Source organism: Lactuca virosa, chromosome 4 (genome assembly GCF_052849685.1).
Source record: "Lactuca virosa cultivar CGN04683 chromosome 4, Lactuca_virosa_CGN04683_v6, whole genome shotgun sequence".
Lineage (NCBI taxonomy): Eukaryota > Viridiplantae > Streptophyta > Magnoliopsida > Asterales > Asteraceae > Lactuca > Lactuca virosa.
Window position 1 is genome coordinate 12824024 of NC_136429.1, and position 20656 is coordinate 12844679.

At 31.7% G+C, this 20656-nt stretch overlaps 2 protein-coding genes across 2 annotated transcripts; one reads left to right on the top strand and one right to left on the bottom strand.

The window, feature by feature from the left end:
- The first annotated feature begins 453 nt into the window (after window positions 1-453).
- LOC145169355 (protein RICE SALT SENSITIVE 3-like) lies at window positions 454-3972 on the top strand. The gene is made up of 7 exons (XM_079087935.1): window positions 454-700; window positions 833-886; window positions 1049-1216; window positions 1384-1489; window positions 2144-2185; window positions 2275-2331; window positions 3351-3972. The coding sequence occupies exons 1-7, from the start codon at window positions 567-569 to the stop codon at window positions 3831-3833; spliced, it is 1044 nt and encodes a 347-aa protein (XP_078944061.1). The 5' UTR covers window positions 454-566; the 3' UTR covers window positions 3834-3972.
- A 9643-nt stretch (window positions 3973-13615) lies between these two features.
- Window positions 13616-17731, bottom strand: LOC145169356 (Threonyl-tRNA synthetase). The gene is made up of 19 exons (XM_079087936.1): window positions 17407-17731; window positions 17065-17302; window positions 16906-16965; window positions 16715-16804; window positions 16533-16607; window positions 16300-16428; window positions 16122-16211; window positions 15951-16039; window positions 15775-15871; window positions 15605-15691; window positions 15335-15419; window positions 15154-15248; window positions 15032-15064; window positions 14877-14963; window positions 14602-14787; window positions 14304-14525; window positions 14159-14230; window positions 14013-14084; window positions 13616-13900 (listed from the first exon to the last, which is right to left on the bottom strand). The coding sequence occupies exons 1-19, from the start codon at window positions 17673-17675 to the stop codon at window positions 13805-13807; spliced, it is 2172 nt and encodes a 723-aa protein (XP_078944062.1). The 5' UTR covers window positions 17676-17731; the 3' UTR covers window positions 13616-13804.
- Between the last annotated feature and the right edge of the window lie 2925 nt (window positions 17732-20656).

The window sequence follows — 20656 nt, forward strand, 5'->3', positions numbered from 1 at the left end:
TGAGATATATAATTGAAGTATTTTTATAATAACATACGAATAGTTTAATCAAATGTATGTTTATCATTTTTCAAATATATAAATGAAGTATTTTTATAATAACATATGAATAGTTTAATCAAATGTGAATAAAATATATGAATAGCAAATTGTAATCAATGTGATTAATATATATAATAAAAAAGAATTTATATTTTTATAAGAATATATTAGATCGATATTAATGTTATGTTATCTAGAAGTAAAATTTAAAATTTTATTTTTTTCAAAAAAAACATTTCTATAAAGATAGCATTCTAAAATTGATTGTCAACATTTATTTTCATGTTTTCGGTTTCATTTTATAATCGTTCTTATTTGAACCGAATTATATATATATATATATATATATATATATATATATATATATATATATATATATATATATAGAGAGAGAGAGAGAAGTGAAACTCCCTTGCAGGAGGCATTATATAAAGGAGAAAAGGGTGTCTAGTTTTCACTTCTTCTAGAGAAAAAGATAGATACAAGTGTGTGTTTTAGGGAGAAAGTTGAAAGAGAGAAGGGCAATGGAGGAGCTAAGCCAATCAACAGTAACTCATCTTCTTCAACACACACTCAGAAGCTTTTGTATTCATGAAAACTCCCAGTGGGTTTATGCTGTTTTTTGGAGGATCTTGCCTAGAAACTACCCTCCTCCCAAGTAAATTTTTCTATTTAATTACTTAACTAGGATTTAACTAAAAATACCCTAATCAGCTAATCTCACCCACAAACAAATATTAAATTATGAAATTGTATTTTTATATTCTTACATTTTCTTAATAAATTATAGATGGGATGCTCAAGGTGGAGCTTATGATAGGTCAAGAGGCAACCGAAGAAATTGGTACATTAAATTTCAATTTCAAGAAATATATTCCGTTTATAATTAACTGTATTTTTACTAATTTAATCCAACCTAATTAATTTCATCATATGAAATATTGTCAATTGATTTATTATTTGCAAATTTTATCCGATGATTGATTTCTTAATTTAAAACAAATAGGATCCTAGCATGGGAGGATGGTTTTTGTAATTTCGCAGCCTCAACAGCTGCAGACACAAACTCCGGTGACTGTCAACCGTATTCAAACCATGAGTACCAACAATATCAAGGCCTTCAACCGGAGCTTTTCTTCAAAATGTCCCACGAAATTTACAATTACGGTGAAGGGTATTTTTGGACTTTTTCAATTTACTGCTTTTTCTTCATTTCTTTCTCTGTTCCTAATATTTATTCCTATATATATATATATATATATATATATATATATATATATATATATATATATATATATATATTAAGAGGTGTTCATTTATATTTTCTAAATATTTTTTCAGGTTAATTGGGAAAGTAGCAGCAGATCACAATCATAAGTGGATTTTTAAAGAGCCTACTGATCAAGAAATAAATTTCTTGTCTACTTGGAATAACTCAGCGGACTCAGTAAGTAGAGATTCATAGTTTCTTATTAACATTTATTTATTAAACTGTTAATTTGCTATCAAATACTTCTATTTTTCTTTTGGAAACGGCCGTGATTTTTATAAAGAATACCCAGCTAGCAAGAAACTAAACGTGGGCCAAGGAGTTACGGCAAATACAAATACTTCTAATTAAAATTAATTTTTAAAGGTTTTAAAAGCTTAAAAATCTCTAAATAATTTATTTCTAAGCGCTTATAAAGTTTTATAGATTTCAATAAAATCTTCCATTACAACTCATTAGATTTATATGTTTTTAGCAAATTAAATGTATATGTTATTAACAGTTTAAAGCAAATCATTGTATGTTGAACAATTCCAAATTTGGAAGAAACGTATAATGGAAAATAATTTATATTTTGAACAATTTTAACCACGTTTGTAAAATATTTTGATGCTTATGTAACTAAATAATTCATGACAAAACAGTTTTGATCAGATATTATATGTTCAATGAATGCTTTAAAGTTCATAAAATTATTTGTGATTATATATGGTTAATTAGTTTGGATACGTGTTAGGGTTTTTTTTTCGTATAACGTTTTAATTTAGGGTTAAATGGTTTATTATTTATTTATTATCTGTTTAATTTATTCTATATTTACTTGAAAAATAGCATCCAAGGACATGGGAGGCTCAGTTTCAGGCCGGTATAAAGGTACAAGTACAATGTGCATTATGTACAACACTTTTAAGCAGCTTGTTATAAGTTCTATATAATCAACTTAATTTAATTCTTATTCTCAGACTATTGCTTTGGTTGCTGTTAGAGAAGGTGTTATCCAACTGGGATCAATTCACAAGGTTTTTCTCTATCACAAATTATATTTAAAAGTATTAAAACACTTACATCTACCTAAATTTATTTATTTAGAAAAAATAAACTAGATATTAACTAATAATACAGAGATTTCAATAATAGTTAATATAAAGTAGTTAACTTTGACTTTTGAAAGCCAAACATATATAACTTTTAAAAGACTGAAAATTATATTTAAGTTGTGAAACTCGTCTTGACAAATCTATAATACTAAATAGTATGCTTCTTGCTCGACTAAATAGTAAGTACTTGCCTGTAAATCGGATCAAAAGGTGGTCATATACTATTTGCTAAAATTTCTGAAATTACAAAAATACCACTGCATACTCAACAAACTCAAGTTGTACTTGTACAGAATGTCAGTTTTCTACCATGCATATTTAGAAAATAACAATTTGTTGCCACTATAAATCCATCTTGAGTTCATAATACTCAATATATCATTGATCATTTTTGTGTCCCTAATACGTTACTAAAGACTTGAGCTTGTGAAATTACAAAAGTACCCACGCATGCACAACATGTGTAAGTTTCTGAGGATGTCGATTTCCTATCTTGCATCAATTAAAAATAACAATTAACATACCCTAAATATATTTTACGTTGGTAATAGTATAATACTAAATATTATATATGCATATTATTTGGGTCACTAAATTCTTGATTACGTACAAAAACTGTTATCAAAAAGGTGATTGAAGGCTTCGGCTTGATGGAGTTACAACAATACCCCGCATGCACATATCTAACTCAAGTCTGAAACTTGCATCTTTAAAAATGACATTAGCATACCCCAAATCTATTTTAGGTTGATAATACTAATGCGAGCTTCTTGAAATTACAAAAATACCCCTGCATGCACATCCAACTCAATGCCAATTTCCTACCTTGCATCTTTAAAAGTGATAATTAACTTACCTCAAATTTATTTATAAGTTTATGATATTAAATGTATGCATCTATTTTGTCACTAAATACACTAATTGGGTAATGGAATCAAAAGGTGATTGAAGACTTGAGCTATGTGGTGATGCTAAGAAAGAAATTGAGCTACATTGAGAGCATCCCAGGGGTACTACTACCACACCCATCGTCCTCACTATACCCGTTCAGACCAGAAGGGTACAACACACCTGAACTATGGCCTTTCCATGGCGGCAGTGGTGGTGGCAGCGATTTACCGGCAGCTTACAATCAACCATTGAACATAACTCCTTCCATGAGCAGCCTTGAGGCCCTCCTCTCAAAACTTCCATCAGTCGTTCCGGTTTCGTCTTCACCACTGGCGGCACCACCCTTTTGTGAGGCGACACAGCCGCATTTCGTGGCGGTGTCACCGGAGAATGAAGTGGTTGAGGAGGAGGAAGAGGAGATAAAAGATGTCGGAGAGTGTAGCAGCTCAATGTCTTCTTATGGCCATCATCACCAACATTTTCAACATCATGATATCAATGTAAGCAGTTGCATGACCAATAATAGGTATTAGTTTGGTAGTACTGTAGTAGTTATTAAGTTAATAACTAGAGGTTAAATTATGTATGTATTAGTTCTAGCCATATATTAGTGTGCCTTTTTTTAATCTTTTTTGATATTTAACCTCTTGGTTAACTACGTACTTTCTTTAATTTTGTTTTCGTGTATGTGAGTAGGCCAATAATCCAAATAAAGAACTTTCATACAGATCGTACAAACCCAATGTTAGGCCCGAAACAGGTCGTAAAAGCCCGATCAACCTTGTTATAACTGAAACTAGTAAATAAATTCAGCAAATCCATGAAAATCATTAAATCAAACCACACTTCCATACAAAACTTAGTTTTAACAAATTCCAAAAATCAAATCAAATCGAAGATAGGTTGGAGGGAAACACGCATGTTTGGACCTTACATGGATATCCCCCCTCGTGGGCTTGAGGATTGGGGGTTTCACGGCGGGACAGACCGCTTTAAAAGTTGTTATAAGCAAAATCACCAAACATGTGAAATCGTGCATGGAAAATCAACACGTGTTCATACCATTTGCATTTGATATGTTTGGTTCCGGATCATGCATAGCAATGTTATATCCCCTAGATTCATGGATGTAGTCTTCAAAATAATTAGTTTTACCATACAAAAAGGCTTAGCAGCACAGCTTGTTACCCGTTTGTCATCTCTCTCGTTGTACGATGATAATTAAATTAATGAAAATCGAAGATTATATCATATGTTTTTGTCCATGAAAAATGAAAAATCAGCAATCAAACTTTCACTAACTTGCATACGGATGTGGGCCTAGGGTAATAAAAAGCTTCAACTTCTTTGAAATGTTGAAAAAAATCAGGAATGGTTTTGACCAAATTTTCTTACTTGTCTCTAACTCGCACACTTACATGCAAATACACATAGGTTTAAACTTACAATTGTTTGTATCATTCCAAATTGTACCTTTCCATGTTGACTTCCTCTTGACCTATAGTCGGTATATAGTTGTACTGCCCCAACTGAAATATCATACATATAATGGATGAACTTTAAAACACTCTTTGACTTCATCGTTTATCTGTATAAAATCATGAAGTATGTCTTGAAAAGAAGGTTGGATTAAATGTTAGTGGTAAGTCAAGAATAGTCTTTTCCCATGAAACCTTTTATTGCGTTAATTCACAAAGAATCTACAAAATACAATAGGTCAAAGGCAAAACAAACCGGACCCAAAGTGGGTCGAATATCTTCTATACACATGTATAATACACTAGTGTTTAGGGGATTTACGGCTCACTTTCTTCCGGTTTGATTTGGCCTTGGACTCATTGTATTTTGTATATATATTGTAAATTAATATAATAGGGATTTCATGGGAAAATATTATTCTACATGCATAGCTAAAATGTTAATATTCTTTTGTTTATTATTCTCTCCGCCTCTCTAGCTCTCATACATCAACCGCATCTCTTTGTCGACGTCTCTCGACCTCCGACAGTTGTCATGCCTATGTTGACTACTCCAAGCAACGAGCCACCGTCGAGAAACTATATAGGATCACCAACATCAAGGCATTATTCCCATTAGTCCTTGACCTCGACCGCTTGAACTGTGATGTATGCATGGAACTCTTTGAAACCCATTATATCAGTGTTATAGTGTTATTGATCACATTAAAGACTCTAGTGACGTTCGATCTTCTAACCATGTTCATCAAGAATGGAAAAATATTGACTTCATTAGGAAATTCTAGACTTATGGGACGATCTTACACTCCCTCCTTAAGATGGTACTTTGTTGTCTGATCTTTCTGACGTAATCTCAAAATATATTTTGTGTTAACAAGGATGAAAATTCAATTCAACTTGACAACGAACTACACAGCATCTCCATTGGTGACAGGACCATCTCCTCCTACTACAGGCCCAGATCAAATCTATATCTGAACTTCTTACACACATTGATTGGTCGGTACCTGAAAAGAACATAGTGACATATATGATTAACAATCTAACGCCCAAATACAACTACATTGCATCATTAATATGTCATCGATCCCCACTCCTTACCTTCTTGGAGGCTCAGCTAATGCTCCTACTTAAAGAGTGATGCATAGCCCAACTAGATTCGTAATCCCCGCACTTAGACTCATTGACTCCTGTTATTATGAATACTGAAACTCACTAATCAAACTATGGGGAAACAACCACAACTGAGGAAGAAGGAACAACTGTAGTTCGAGCTTAGGAACTGTCGCTAGCAGCAGACGTAATCAATGGCCAACAGCCCTTCATGCAACAACAACAGTATCTGCATACCTAGTCTTTTTTTCTTTTTGAAATGACAAACTAACATGCGCCTAAAATACCACTTATGTCTCCTAACGAGACTTGAACCCATGACCTCTCATTTAAGAGAGTCACTCCTTACAGCAACATGGGCCAAGCATGGACAGTATGGTCTCCGCCTCCATTTCATAAGAATATTTCACGTGAATAGTATATATTGGATTTTGATTCAAGTCAAATGCAGTCTGAAAAGTCAATATTTCAAAAATTGTCACATTTTTTGACTTTTTCAGTTTTGAAGCTTAATGTTTATTCCACTTGTCGATGGGGAGTATAGCATTGATATATTCGATTTGAGGACATTTTCATGCCTATTTGAAGGTTTTATGATCATATTTCAATTATAAAAATGGGGAGAATTTGGTATGGGCATTTGAAAGAAGATTGTGACTTTTCAACATGATGATTTTTTTTGAAGCTTGAGCAAGATTTATTATAAAAAGGGGGAGAATTGTAGCATGTACAGGATAGTGAAAATGGATCAAAGTGTGTGCTGGTAGTTGCTTAAAACTAAGACCATATATGATTGGTGTTATATGTATACCATATGGGTTGTAATAGGATAAGATATATGATGTGATATGTTATAATCTACCTTACAAGTAGATTGATGAAGAAAGCTTTGCATTTGCATTATCGCATATGAATGCAAGGAAAAAAGCAAAGTAAGTTGCTATAACATGCAAAACTAATTAAGTTAAAATTAGTTACAGAAAAGGGTCAAAGATTAGAGATATGATTAAGAAAATTATGAAAAGATTTTGAGAACGGAAGATTTCGAGGGCGGAATCTTCTTAAGGGGCAGTGAGATGTAACGAACCAAAAATCTAAGTGTTTTATTATACTCTATACGGCGTGTAGAGCTAGTCTTGACATATGCGTCAAAAGTAGATTGTTATTTTGAGAAAAAATGAAGCTTGCTTTTAGTTAAATATGACATGTAAGGGAGAACACTACTCGTTAAGGCCTTATACCCAAAGCGTTTGGTCAAGTTAAACAGGTCGATGGAAAGTCAACAAAATAACACGATGCGTGAATTATTTGAACACGATATATCGATGTGCCCCGGATGATGGACACATATAGCAGAAGCATGACACATGGTGGAGGAATAAGACATGTGGCAAGGAAACAAGTTACGTGGCCGACTCTAAAATGACACACATGGACGCGACGCCTCCATGCTGGTGACGTGACGTATTTTTGCAACAGAGGCAAATATATATATATATATATATATATATATATATATATATATATATATATATATATATATATATATATATATATATATATACGGTTTCTTTCGATGGTTCTGTTAGGTGCATTTCATGTACCCATTTTGTAGCTTTATTTCATAAAAGTACATTGCATTTAGGTTTAAAGTCATGCATTTTGCATATTTTCGGGATTTTTCATGATGCAATTCCATTCACACACTTTTGTAATATTTCAGGGACTTTTGGAGGTTGGATCTTGCTTTAGGAGGTTAAAAAGAGTTGAGGGTAAAATTTCAGGGCTATTGGAGCATCGAGGAGGAAGTTATGAAGAAAATGAAGATTTTGGTTTTACAGGAGTTTACATGGCCGTGTAAATGGAAGCCTGTAATTTACACGGGCCGTGTAAACGCATATACAGGAGCATTCTACTTTTCTTGTTTACACGGTCGTGTAAATTGCACCCTTTAATTTACACGGGTCGTGTAAACGTCTCGACAGTTTTTAAAGTAGTTTTACTCTCATATAATTGAGACAATCGGTTTTTTGGAGAGGAGGTCGGATTTTGGGCAGAGAGAAGGCGATTTTCAGAGCTTTTGGAAGTAGATTAACACTTGGAAACACTTTAATTTCCTTTTTGTAAGTCAATTTGAAGTTTAAACTTGTTTGATTTGTAGTTTAACCTAGACATGTGTGGTTGATTTCAAAATCATTTCCGAATCTGAATTCTTAAGTATGTGTTGTTAGGTTGTAACTTGAACTTGATTTGTGTTTAACATCTAGTAATCTTTGATTTGATCTTAATCAAGTGTTTGGTTTATTCTCTTTTTCACTTGATCAATGAATTAGGGTTTTTATCAATCTAGTTAATCAAATTGTAAAATTCGTATATGTTTTATGATTTGATGTTAGTAACATGCACTTAATTGATTGTAATTGAATCAAACTGAGTGTAATCAAAGATTAAATGTTCATAATCCCAAGCTTATGAGGAATATTGAATATTGTTGGTAATTGTTGCAAGAACTTAAAGTCATTTAATGATTTAAAGAAAGAGCTTATTTGAATTAAATCAATTAAATGAAGTTTTATTTGAAGAACATGTTTTGAATAAAACAATTTTTGTCAACTTAGATATTAGAGTTTATTAGTATCTAAATTACCAACCTAGATAGAACATAATCATATTCATTTTTCATCTTTCAACATAATACATGTATAAGAATCAGAATCGGAAATGTATTTCTTTTACTAAATTCTGTTAACAATCTTGTTTATTTATGAAGTTTAAATCTAGTTCTAACACAATCCCCCATTTTAATATTATTTGTATTATGTGTGAAAATATGGCAAGATAAGAAGTCCTGTATTCCTGTGGACCGACCCTGCTTACTCTATACTATATTTAGTATAAGAAATAGCAGTGACTTGAGCTTTATTAATATTCTTTATCCCATTATTTGTTGGTTTGACAGCCAAACAGGTTCCTTTCAAATGAAAATCAGAACGAATATGTTTTGATTAATAGCTTAAAAAGGAATCTTTATGTTAGTATACAAGGTACGACTACCGAACGAGTTCAGGTATCTTCTCATTTTGTTATTTCATAATTGTGTTTACATAATATAATAGTGAAGGTTTGTTAGGACCCGAGCTAGTTACTAGAGTTCGAGATATGTTGTTATTATGAACTCAATGGATGAATTCCACATTGGAACTCTTGATCTGGTTAGCAAGGGTTATGAACCCTAGTTTATGGAATTGTCAGATATGTGAGTTTAAGCTAATGACTTACAGGGTTAAGCGTTTAGCAGTTGTATCGTGAAGCTTAATTAGTTTGGTAACAAAAGGTTAGCAAGTTTAGTTAGTGGTCAGACGAATGAACAGTGTAATAGACATGATGATTAAGCTTCTAGTGAATTAAGACAGGTTCTGAACAACTTGGTATTTTTTATGAATACGTTTCGACAAAGTGATTAGATGAGAGGCGATGCGAAAACTATAGGCCAAAGCAGAAGTTACTTTTCACTAACTAGTCAGGTTAGCACATGTGGATTTTAGGCTACATAGCAAAGTAAATTGTTTTATGTGAAAGTGTTTGATAGCAAGCAATCCTATATGTGAAAATGTTTATAGCGTAAGTCTCTGTGTTCCCAAGTTTCTTGGTTTGATAAAAATGGAAACATTGATTATAGCAATGTTTTGAAATGTTAGCATGACATATGTTTAATGATTTTCAAAAGAGGCATTACTAGTTGTTTAATATGTGAGTTTCACGTGTTATATGTTATTTGATTGGATTTGATTACTCATGATGAGTTTTCATTGGTTATGTGTTATGATATGAATGCATTCATAGTTTTCGCAAATAGGTCCGGACAAATCCTCTTGAAAGGGTACGGTCACAGGTCCCTATCATGGGACACGGTTACAGATCCTCATAACGGGACAAGGAGGCACTGTATGGATGGTACCTCTCATCAAAAGTAATGTTGAGGGGTATAGATTTTACGCAGAAGTTACGAGGTGATTTCTTCTCTCGCAGCCATACATGAGTTGGTATTTTACTGGCTAGGGATATAGATTCCCCACAAGTACAATATGTATGTGCAAGATCTAGGGGTGTAGATTCCATGGTAAGAAAATTACATGTGAGGGCTATGTTTTGAAAGTTATGACTTACTTGTGTTTAATATAGTTGTCAATATGTTTCAAAATTACTTTTGAAAGTATGTTTTGAATTGTTTACTTGGTTAAAACCCATGTAGCTCACGAGTCTTTCGACTTACGGAATTGTGTTATGTACTCAGGTATGAAAGTTTAGGCCCAGAAATAAGCTGCTAGAGAAGTCTTGTGAAGGACTTAGTGAAGTCTTAATGTTGTATAATCCTTTCCCTTTTACTATGGTTGTTGATATTAGTTTGTAACACTAAACAATTGTAAACTCCGAAGATTTTGTACAGTTTTTGTAAAGCCTTATTTTTATTGTGATTTATTACCATGGATATTGTACAACCATGGTAAATTTTGGATTAAAAAGTTTTGGTATTACATAGGTGCATGTTGTAGGATCATTTGATCTTAATTGATTAACAAAAGCAACTGAAAGAACACAAAGAGATGTCACAAAGGTTTCTCACTAAGAAAGGTTCTCACAAAGAGAACGAGCACAAAGCTCTCTCGGGTTTGATAATCAACTAATGATACGAACCCTAGTACATACATAAAAATAATTACGATGTGAATCCCTACAAAACAGAGATATCACCTAGTCTACGTAAACAATATAGTATATCTAATATCCCTAAGATATCAGATTTATTAACTAACTTCGTATCTATCTATATATACAAGATATTACATTTATATAGTTTACACGCTGACACAACATTGTAGACTGAGCTTCACGTTGGCTCTGGTGAGACGCTGGTGCTAGCCCTAGTGGTTTTGCATTTATTCAGTTTACTCCAATGCATATTGGGGTGGGTGTTTCATCGCCAAACGGTTTTTAAAGGTGTAAGGCATACATTCAAATTTTTCATTTGGGATGAGATGTGAGGATATGAGATACAAATTTGGATTTTCTTGAGTGGAAAAGAATGAGTAAAAATTATATTGTTGTATTCACGTCTGTTTTGGTCAACAATATGCAAGGAGAGAATCAAGCAATTTAGTAAGGGTTGTGGTATTGTATTCGGAATCATATCCAATATTCTGAGGTGCTAGACACAAGAATTACAAGGAAAACTCTTGATCATTGATGAGATTGCCGGCACAAAACCTCAAGCACCATAAAATATTTAAGTGCCTTTGATGTTTTTGTTAAATAAATAAATGAGTATAAGTGGTGGATAATCGTGATTACGGAGTACAAGTAGTAGAGAGAGTGGCCATGTAGTTGTGTGTGTTTTTTAGACATCTAGTTGCCTATAAACGAGAGTGATCAAGATGTTGGCCAAGATCCAGGCTAGCATGCTACTCCAAATCATACGTCAAATTCAAGTCAGAATTTTCACCTATAACAATTGCCCCTTAAAATCAAAGTTTATGGATAAAATCATATTTTAAATTCAAATTGCAAATTTCAAAAATTATTGTTAATGAGACGATGATAAAAGTATATCAGCATCGGAATAAAGGTGTATGGTGGAACCTTTGTGTCAATGATCTCTAAGGTTCATTGCGTTTAACGAATGAGGAAGGGTTGTGTTGAGTTTGTTGTTGGGACTGAAACAAGTCCATGGAGTGGGGCTGAAAAGGTAAGGTGTTGTCGTGGGATGGACACAGATCGACCAGAAGGTCTGATGGATTGGTCCCAATCCGGCTGTTGAAACATAGCCATAGATGCAGACACCATGCGTAACGTCCCAAATTCCAGAATAAATTTTTCATAGTTAAAATAGAATAAACACCTTTTTTTGTAAAAGACATGCAAGTCAAAACCATTTGTTCACAAAAACCATATTTCAAAATCTGAGTTATAAGGGAAAACGTGGAATCTCAAATCATAAAAATGTTGATGTATATGTGTACTGTCCTGCTTTTACATTCCCACGAACCGATAAAGTACCTGAAACATTTAAATCAACAACTGTAATCCAAAGCTTAGTGAGTTTTCCAAAATATCACATTCAACACAACCTAATAAACAGTTATGGCTTATCAGCAACCATGGGACTATCAACAGTCTTGAGGACTATCATTAGTCCTATGGGCTCTCAACAGCCTTATGGGTTATCAGCAACCCTGCGGACTATCACCAGTCTTGGAGTTATTAGCAACTCAATAATACACATATCAACAATCAGCAAATAAGACTGCTAGTCTGCAGTGCACGCAAATCACTATGACATAGATAATATAGTAAGAAGACTCCCTTGAGGTAAACAGCAAAAGCTCCACAGTAGTCTCAACAACATAAACAACCTAAAGTCAAACAAAGATTATCTCTTAGCTAAATACTCAATTCTACCCAAATTTGATAAAAATAAAACTGGTCAAAAAATCAACGGGCAGAAGTTAAGACAGTTGGCCACCACATTATGGCCAAGCTTATGCCACGTTATTATTGGGTATTTTTCTTATTTTTTTAATGACTGAAAATTTATCCGATTACAATATGTCAAAAAATTGCATGTCTTTTTTTTTCACATGGTTACTCTTATGAAACAAAAAAAATTTAAAATATTTTTGGGAATGACCTTTGGCTTTACTTGTGTTGCCGCCCTAAATTCTAATATAAATGTTGAGTCGCGTAGCACCCTCATTTTCAAACATTGCCGTCAATTTGAATATATCCCAAACCAAACCAGGATTTGTTGAAAATCAAATGTTGATTTTCAATAAAAACTTTTTAAAAGCTATTGACAACCAAATAATATAATAGTTTTTTTTTTTTTTTTTGAATGACAAATCCCATCTCCAAAACTACTCCTAATTTCACAAATGTTCTTGACAAAACTTGAACCTTTGACCTCAAGAAGAAAGAGCAACACTTGATAGTGATACCGCTAGGCTAGAAGCTCTAGTTTGATCATACGAGGGAGGGAATGTGTATATCTAACTTTATAGTACTTTAAGATATGATTTTAGTAAATGACAATAAACTTGTACCCCAAGTCCCAACTAATGAATTAGGAAATCATATGGCATCAAACTTTATAAAAGGCATCTGGTGTCAAGGAATTTAAACATCTTGATAGTTTAGCTTTCTAGAAAGAAATGCAGAGCAATATATTGGAACAAAGGTCACACAACAGAAGTAGATAAAGGTGACAAACCATTCAAGAATTTGATAGACCTTGATACATTCTTGAACTGATAATCGGACAATGATAATATTAAGATGATAATCCCATTCATTCGAGAGGAATGGACTCTCCAAAGAAGCACAAAGTTCTTTACTAATCAATTCTTAGCTACTCACTTCCTAAAACAAAAGCACTACTTATACTACTACCATAGGAGACACGACAAAAGGTAAAATAAAAGACTAAAATACCCCTTGGCCAAATACCAACATAACAAGAAGGAATTTCCCAATTGTCCTTTTTGACCCTTGCTATAAATTAGTAAACTCTGGTGCTTATCAGAATTTTCAGATTAGATAAATTTTGATTTCATGAAGACACTGATTGGGTACTAAAATTAACTGTATTTTCAGTTTCAGATATTTGGAAATCCTAAAAATAGGTCATAAAAGCCCAATTTTAGGCCGAAAACAGGTGACACAGTTATAACTGTCAGAAACTAGTTAATAAATTAAGCAAATTCCTGCAAATCATCAAAAATCAAACCACACTTCCATACAAAACTTTTTAACATATTGGAAAAACCATATCAAATCAAAAGATCATATCATATGCTTCTTCTTCTATCCATGCAAAAATGAAAAACTAGCATTCAACATCCATAAATATTGCATTACCCCTAATGAAAAGCTGCAACTTCTTCCTTGAAATGTTGAAGAAGATCAGGAATGGTTTTCACCGAATGTTCCTGCTTGTCTCTCACTCGCACACTTACCTGCAAATACACAACAATTCAAATTTCACATCTTTGCCCTTTCTTTGTATCGTTCCAAATTACATCTTTGCCCTTTGTCCATTAGCAATTGTCAAAAAAAGATGTGTTGTACCTTTCCAGTGTTGACTTCCTCTTCACCAACAACCAGTATGTAGTTATACTGCGCCAACTGAGCTTCCCTTACCTACAACACAAAACAATTATAGTCAGCAGTCTACTTTTACTTATTTTTCTTATTAAAAACAAATAAACCAATACCTTTTTCTGGATTGTTCTATCAGATTTATCAATGTCAACATAATAACCAGCTTCATGAATCTGGTCCATAACCTGCCAAAGAAAATTTGAAAAATAAATAAAACATTATATTGTATTATATAGTAGAGTAGTGTAGAGTAGGTACCTGTTGACCATAGGCTTGTGACTTATCAGAGACAGGGCAAACAATTGCTTGACGTGGACTAAGCCAAAAAGGCCATTTTCCTTTATAATGTTCCAAAAGTATAGCAAACATTCGTTCCACACTTCCTAAAATAGCTCTGTGTATCATAACTGGTCTTTCCCTTTTACTTTCATCTTCAGCCGAATACGATAGATTGAAACGTTGAGGGAGTTGGAAGTCCAGCTGTTTATAAATAAAATAATGTTAAAACAAAATGACCAAAATACCCTTCCTTGGCGGAATAATAAATAAAAATAACCTGTAGTGTGGCACACTGAAATTTTCTTTTCATGGCATCAGAAACGGATATATCGATTTTCGGCCCGTAAAATGCCCCGTCAGCTTCGTTGATCTGCCATGGCTTCCCGAATTCATTCAATGCATCCGCAAGGGCGGTTTCGGCTTTTTCCCATGTTTCTATATCTCCAAGATACTTCTCTGGCCTCTGTAAGGGTAAAATCGTCATTTTGTCTTCATTCATTTTAGAAAGGAAATAGACATACTGGTAATTGATAAGAAGGTGGACGGACATACTGTTGATAGCTTCAGTTCGAAAGTGAAACCAAATATATCATATGCGTAATTGATGAACTCCAAAACACTCTTCACTTCATCTTTTATCTGTATAAAATCAACAAAACATGTCAGGAAAACAACAAGTTTAGATGCAAAAATAAATTTAATCTCGCCTGTGATTCTCTACAAAAAATATGAGCATCATCCTGAAAAAAAGAAAAAAAAAACAAACACGACATTGTCACAAAATATATCAATTATAAATCAAAGATCCAAAAAGCAGATAAGATTTTACTTGCTGAAATCTTCGAACACGGGTCAAACCAGTCAACGCACCACTGGCTTCATTGCGATGCAATACTCCAAAGTCAGCTATGCGAAGTGGAAGTTCTATAAAATTCAAATGCTTTATTAATGTTAATAAAAAAAATAGATATATTTTTATATAATATATATATTTAAGTAAGAAGGCTGACCTCTGTACGAACGAACTCTGTTATCAAATATCAAGCAATGTCCTGGACAATTCATTGGCTTAAGCCCAAATTCTTGCTTTTCAATCTGTGCATTAAAATCAATGTAATGTAACAACTTTAAACTACATTGAGAAAAAAAAAATATATATATATATATATATATATATATATATATATATAACAACTTTAAACTACATTGAGAAAAAAAAATATATATATATATATATATATATATATATATATATATTATTAAGAAAAGTCATGACTTACATCAAATACAAACATGTTCTCTTTGTAGTTGGCAGCATGGCCTGAAGTTTCCCATAGTTGCATGTTGAACATATTTGGTGTGGTAACCTGAAAAAACAATGTTAATGTTACATTAATTATTTATATGTGAAATACTACAACATGAATTTAAAAATATATATATAAATTACCTCTGAATAACCTCTTTTTTCATACTCTGTTTGTATAAATGCGATTAATTTTTTTGTTATTCGAGTACCATGGGGAAGGAAGAAACAACTCCCTGGGCTGAAAAATAAAAAATAAAAACATTTACTTACAATGTATGTATAAACTATAGATTATATTGTTATCTATGAAACTTTACCTAAGTGGATGGAAAAAGAAAAGTTCTTGTTTTTTGCCCAGTTCTCTGTGGTCATACTTTTTGGCTTCCTCCAGCAGGGCAATGTATTCCTGTATAAATATAACAAAGCCATTATAAAAATAATAATAATAACAAAAAAGAAAAGAAAAGGGTAAATGAAAAGAAATTTACCTTGAGACGTTTTTGGTCAGGATAAGATATCCCATAGACTCTTTGTAAGCTTTCACGATCCTTGTTCCCCCTCCAGTAAGCTGCTGAAGCCTAATATTATTTATTAAAAGAATATATAAATGAGTAAAGCAAATATATAAACATATTTAATGTCACTTTATAAAATAAAAAACTTTACCTTTAAGCAAGCAATTGCTTTGACAAATGCGGTATTTGGTATATGGGGCCCACGACACAAATCAACCAACGGGCCACATCTGTAAACTGTGATAGTCTTGTCTTCAGGTAGATCACTAATAATTTCAACCTGATAAGAATAAGAATAATAATAATAATAATATTATAATCAATTAACATGTGTTACACATACAAATCCATGGAAAATATGGCATGTCAGATAAGAAAGTTTACCTTAAACTTATTATCAGAAAACATTTCAAGAGCCTGCTTTCGTGACACTTCAATTCGCTCAAAAGGTTGTTTTTCCTGCAAAATAAACATGAAAACATAATAAAGATGCAGATATTTTTCTAAATCTCATACCCAAAAATATGCCTACTCATGAACTTATATGAGAAGGAAATGTAAATTACAGCAACAGCTTTCTTTGCTCCAGAAACAATTTGGTCAAAGTGATCATCATTTAATCCCAGTTCACCATAGAAACCATCATAGTAGAAACCCTGTTACAACATGAGAAAGAAGCCTGTTGTTACTACAAAATTTGCATCAAAAATATCAGACAGATTTACTTGATCAATCAAATGAGGAACTAGAAGGATACCTCTCCTCTTGTAGTACATGGCCCAATACACAATTTGCATCCATATGTCATTTCAAGGGCCTGCAATGAGCTCAAAACAATGTTATACAAGTGAATTCAGCATCCACGTTATACACAGAAATCATTCCCCATAAAACAGATTCATCTTTAGTTCAGTACCTGGCCAAGAATATGAGCACTTGAATGCCAAAATGTGTCACGACCCTCATCACTATCAAAAGTGAATATTTTGAGCTGACAATCACCTTCCAAGGGCCTTGACATGTCCCAAAGTACTCCATCCACCTGAGAAATCAAAGCATTTGACGCTAAGCTCTTGGATACCTCCTTGGCTATATCGAAAGGAGTTGTTTCCCATTTCTTCCCCTCCTTCACAGTCCCATCCGGTAAAGTAACCCTAAAAAGTAAAAGAACGGAAACCAGTAACAAGCACTCAGTCCAGTTATTTCAGCTTAAGCACACCAGCTGTTCGACAATATGTTTATTGAATTCGAAACTTACTTGATTGGGTCGCCGGAAATAGACTGGCGATGAGCAATCTGTTGAGCTTTGATGGACTCAAAAAGTTCGATTCGTTTGGGGATAACTGATTGAAGATAAGCATCGTCCTTGGTAATTGATACCGAAGACTTTGGAGCGGAGTTTGCAGCCTTTCCCATCAGTGCTGATGGAGATGGGGACGTGGCGTACAAGTGACGAGGAACGGTGGTACACAACGGCGAACGGCGGCAATGAAGGGAGAATCGCCTAAGGAATTGGGAACATAGCATTAGTTGTCTTCTTCAACGCCGGTTAAAGGTTTTTAGGGTCTACTCAGTTCTTCTAGTTTCTTTGCTAAACGCTATCGTATTGTTCTTCAATGAGTCGTTAACTGATTGGGTCATTTGGGTATACTCTTGTGACGGGCCGTTGAATGAGACAGCCCAAATTTAGAGGTCCATTTTAGAGTATTTTACTATTTTTTATCCAAATTTAGAAATTCTTAGCCCGAGAAAATTAGTTATTTTTCAGTTGTATGTCATATTTCCTGAATAAAATATTACTTGATATTAAAAAATATATTAAATTATGAACTTTTTAAAAATATATATAAAAGATGATAAAATTTTCGCATATGATTACAAAAAAAAAAAGACGACAAAAACTTATGCAGCCGTAACAAAAACAACAAAGCAAAAAATATTAAAATAATTATATCGGATTTGTTTTCAAGTTTTGAAAATTATACATTATTTATTTTTGTAAAATACATTCATTTTGTTTTGTATGTTAAATTAAACGGGTTAACTAATGAAAAAATTGTTAACTATTTAATATCTAAACAAAACTAAAGTATAAAATAAAAATTTTATTAAATGTAATAACCAAATTTGATGAAATAATTAAAATATTAAAATGTTAGAGAATATTGAAAAAACTCACAATTCAAATAGTAAAAACTAAAAAGCATATCAAAAACTTGTTCAAATTTTAAAAGTTAAAAAAAATAAATAAATAAATAAATAAATAATACTATCATTCAAAATGCTCTCAATAACAAAAATAAAAACATAAAAATTATCAATACTAAATATTGATAAAGTAGATAATTTACTTTGTTGTCATCTAATTCATCTAATATTATTAACATCTAATTATCATCTAATATTATTCAATCGCTTATTAATCTATTATAGTATTATATATAATCTTCTCAATTTAATAACATTCTTATTTTAACCCTTTAATTATTATTATTATTATTATTATTATTATTATTATTATTATATATAATATTTGTAAAATAACAAATCAATAAAAAACATGCATAGGTTAAATAGATAATCAACATTCAATACATGTTTATAACATTCATATTTGATATTTTTAGTTTATTTTCATTCAATTAAATGTTATGGAGTTCATTAATAGAGCTCAAGCATGCATAATATTCTTATAACCCAAAATCGATAATTATTATTTTTTTTAAATATTTTTATTATTCAGAAATAGCTAAGGCGTCTTGTTGTTTGTTTGTTTTTCATCATAAAAGTGTAGTATTATTCAATATTATGAGTATAGAAAGATATATTTAGTAATTATTATATAAATTTTATTGTTTTTTTATTTTTATTAAACATGTTTTTATCAAAATAACACAAATATCAAATAGGAAATTTAGTTAAAAGGAAAAATTAAATGATGTTTATGCATTGAAAAATGAAAACTAACTTCAAAAATAGTTTTTCGTTTATATAATAAATTAAATAAACTTTAAATAGGTTAGTGATTATTTGATAATTTAAAATAACTTAAAAAATCATGGTATAAAATACGAATTTTCTTAATATTTCTCATAAAATAATTATGTATGATATAAGATTGGTTGATCATTGGTCCTTGTCATTAACATCTTATAAGAGGCCGAGAGGATAATGGTTTTTTATTTTTATTTTGGTCATGGTTTTCTATTTTTGTTTTATTTTTTCCGTTAACATTATTTTTCAATAAAAATAACATGATTATTTATAATGATAAAACAAATTCAAAAAAATTGTATTTAGCAAAAGCTACTTCATAAAAGAAATATCATATATAATAAATATTCAAAATCCAATATTTTATGATATGATCATTTACATCAAAATCCAATATTCAAAATCCAATAGTTAAAGATCATTTACCAATTTGGTCATTAAGTTTATATCAACCAAAATGAAATGTAATGTGACATCTTTTTGGTTATTTTCAAAACCAGTTTACATTCAATAATAAAACAAACTGTGTATTTAATAGTGAAAAATCCCAAAGTTGTTTAATGAAGACTAATTAGGACCAAATGAACAATGCATAAAACCGATGTTAAAAAAAAAAAAAAAAAAAAAAACAAACAAACAAACGATTACAAGTTGTTTAATGAAGACTAATTAGTCAAGGCTAGGGTTGTTCACTATTCGGATAAAACCGAATTATCCAATTGGATTATTTGGATTGGACTATTTGGTTCGGATATTCGGATTTTTTGATTAGTTTTCAACAAAACCGAATTATTATTTTGGATTTCGGATTGGTTTGGTTTATAAAAGAAGAACCGAATAATCCAGAAAAACTGAATAAACATTTATTATTTATTTATTTTTAATATATATCTATAGTTATTTATTAATTTTGTAATTTATTTTTTCAAATAGATTCAAAATATTTCACACAATAGAAAAAACATTGATACGCATGTTCTCTCAAAAGTTTTTTATCTATAAAATATTTAACTATAATATATCTTCTTATTAGTTTTTTTTATAAATTTCAAATCACAACTAAATAGTTTGTTTTTGCTTCTAAATAGTTTGTTTTTGCTTCTTGTGTAAAGTTAGGTAATATTATAATTATATGTCGTTTTAAAATGTTTTGGTTTTTGAAAACCGAATTATAAAACCGATCCAACCGAATTGTAATTGGATCGGATCGGATCAGATTTGAATTTAGTTTGGACTATTCGGATCCATGTTTTGAAAACCGAAATCAATTTGGATTCACTTGGATCGGATCAAACCGATCCATCCAAAAGAACACCCCTAGTCAAGGCTAACATTGCAATAGATAGGAAAGACCAAGTGTAACAAAGGCTGGAATTTAGTATAACTCACCTAATAAAACCGTATGTGTACATAATTACGAATAATATATATGAAGGTTTTTGACAAAAACACCAAGTGTAACGGTTTGGAACGACTTTAACAAGCAAATGAATGATAGGAAAGAGTTCTAGGAT

Coding starts and splice junctions, on each gene's coding strand:
- LOC145169355 (XM_079087935.1), top strand. CDS start 567: ATGGAGGAGCTAAGCCAATCAACAGTAACTCATCTTCTTCAACACACA. Junction 887..1,048: donor AGAGGCAACCGAAGAAATTG/GTACATTAAATT, acceptor TAAAACAAATAG/GATCCTAGCATGGGAGGATG. Junction 1,490..2,143: donor GGAATAACTCAGCGGACTCA/GTAAGTAGAGAT, acceptor CTTGAAAAATAG/CATCCAAGGACATGGGAGGC.
- LOC145169356 (XM_079087936.1), bottom strand. CDS start 17,675: ATGCTATGTTCCCAATTCCTTAGGCGATTCTCCCTTCATTGCCGCCGT. Junction 15,692..15,774: donor AAAAAAGAGGTTATTCAGAG/GTAATTTATATA, acceptor TTGTTTTTTCAG/GTTACCACACCAAATATGTT. Junction 14,964..15,031: donor TTTTTTGTAGAGAATCACAG/GCGAGATTAAAT, acceptor GATTTTATACAG/ATAAAAGATGAAGTGAAGAG.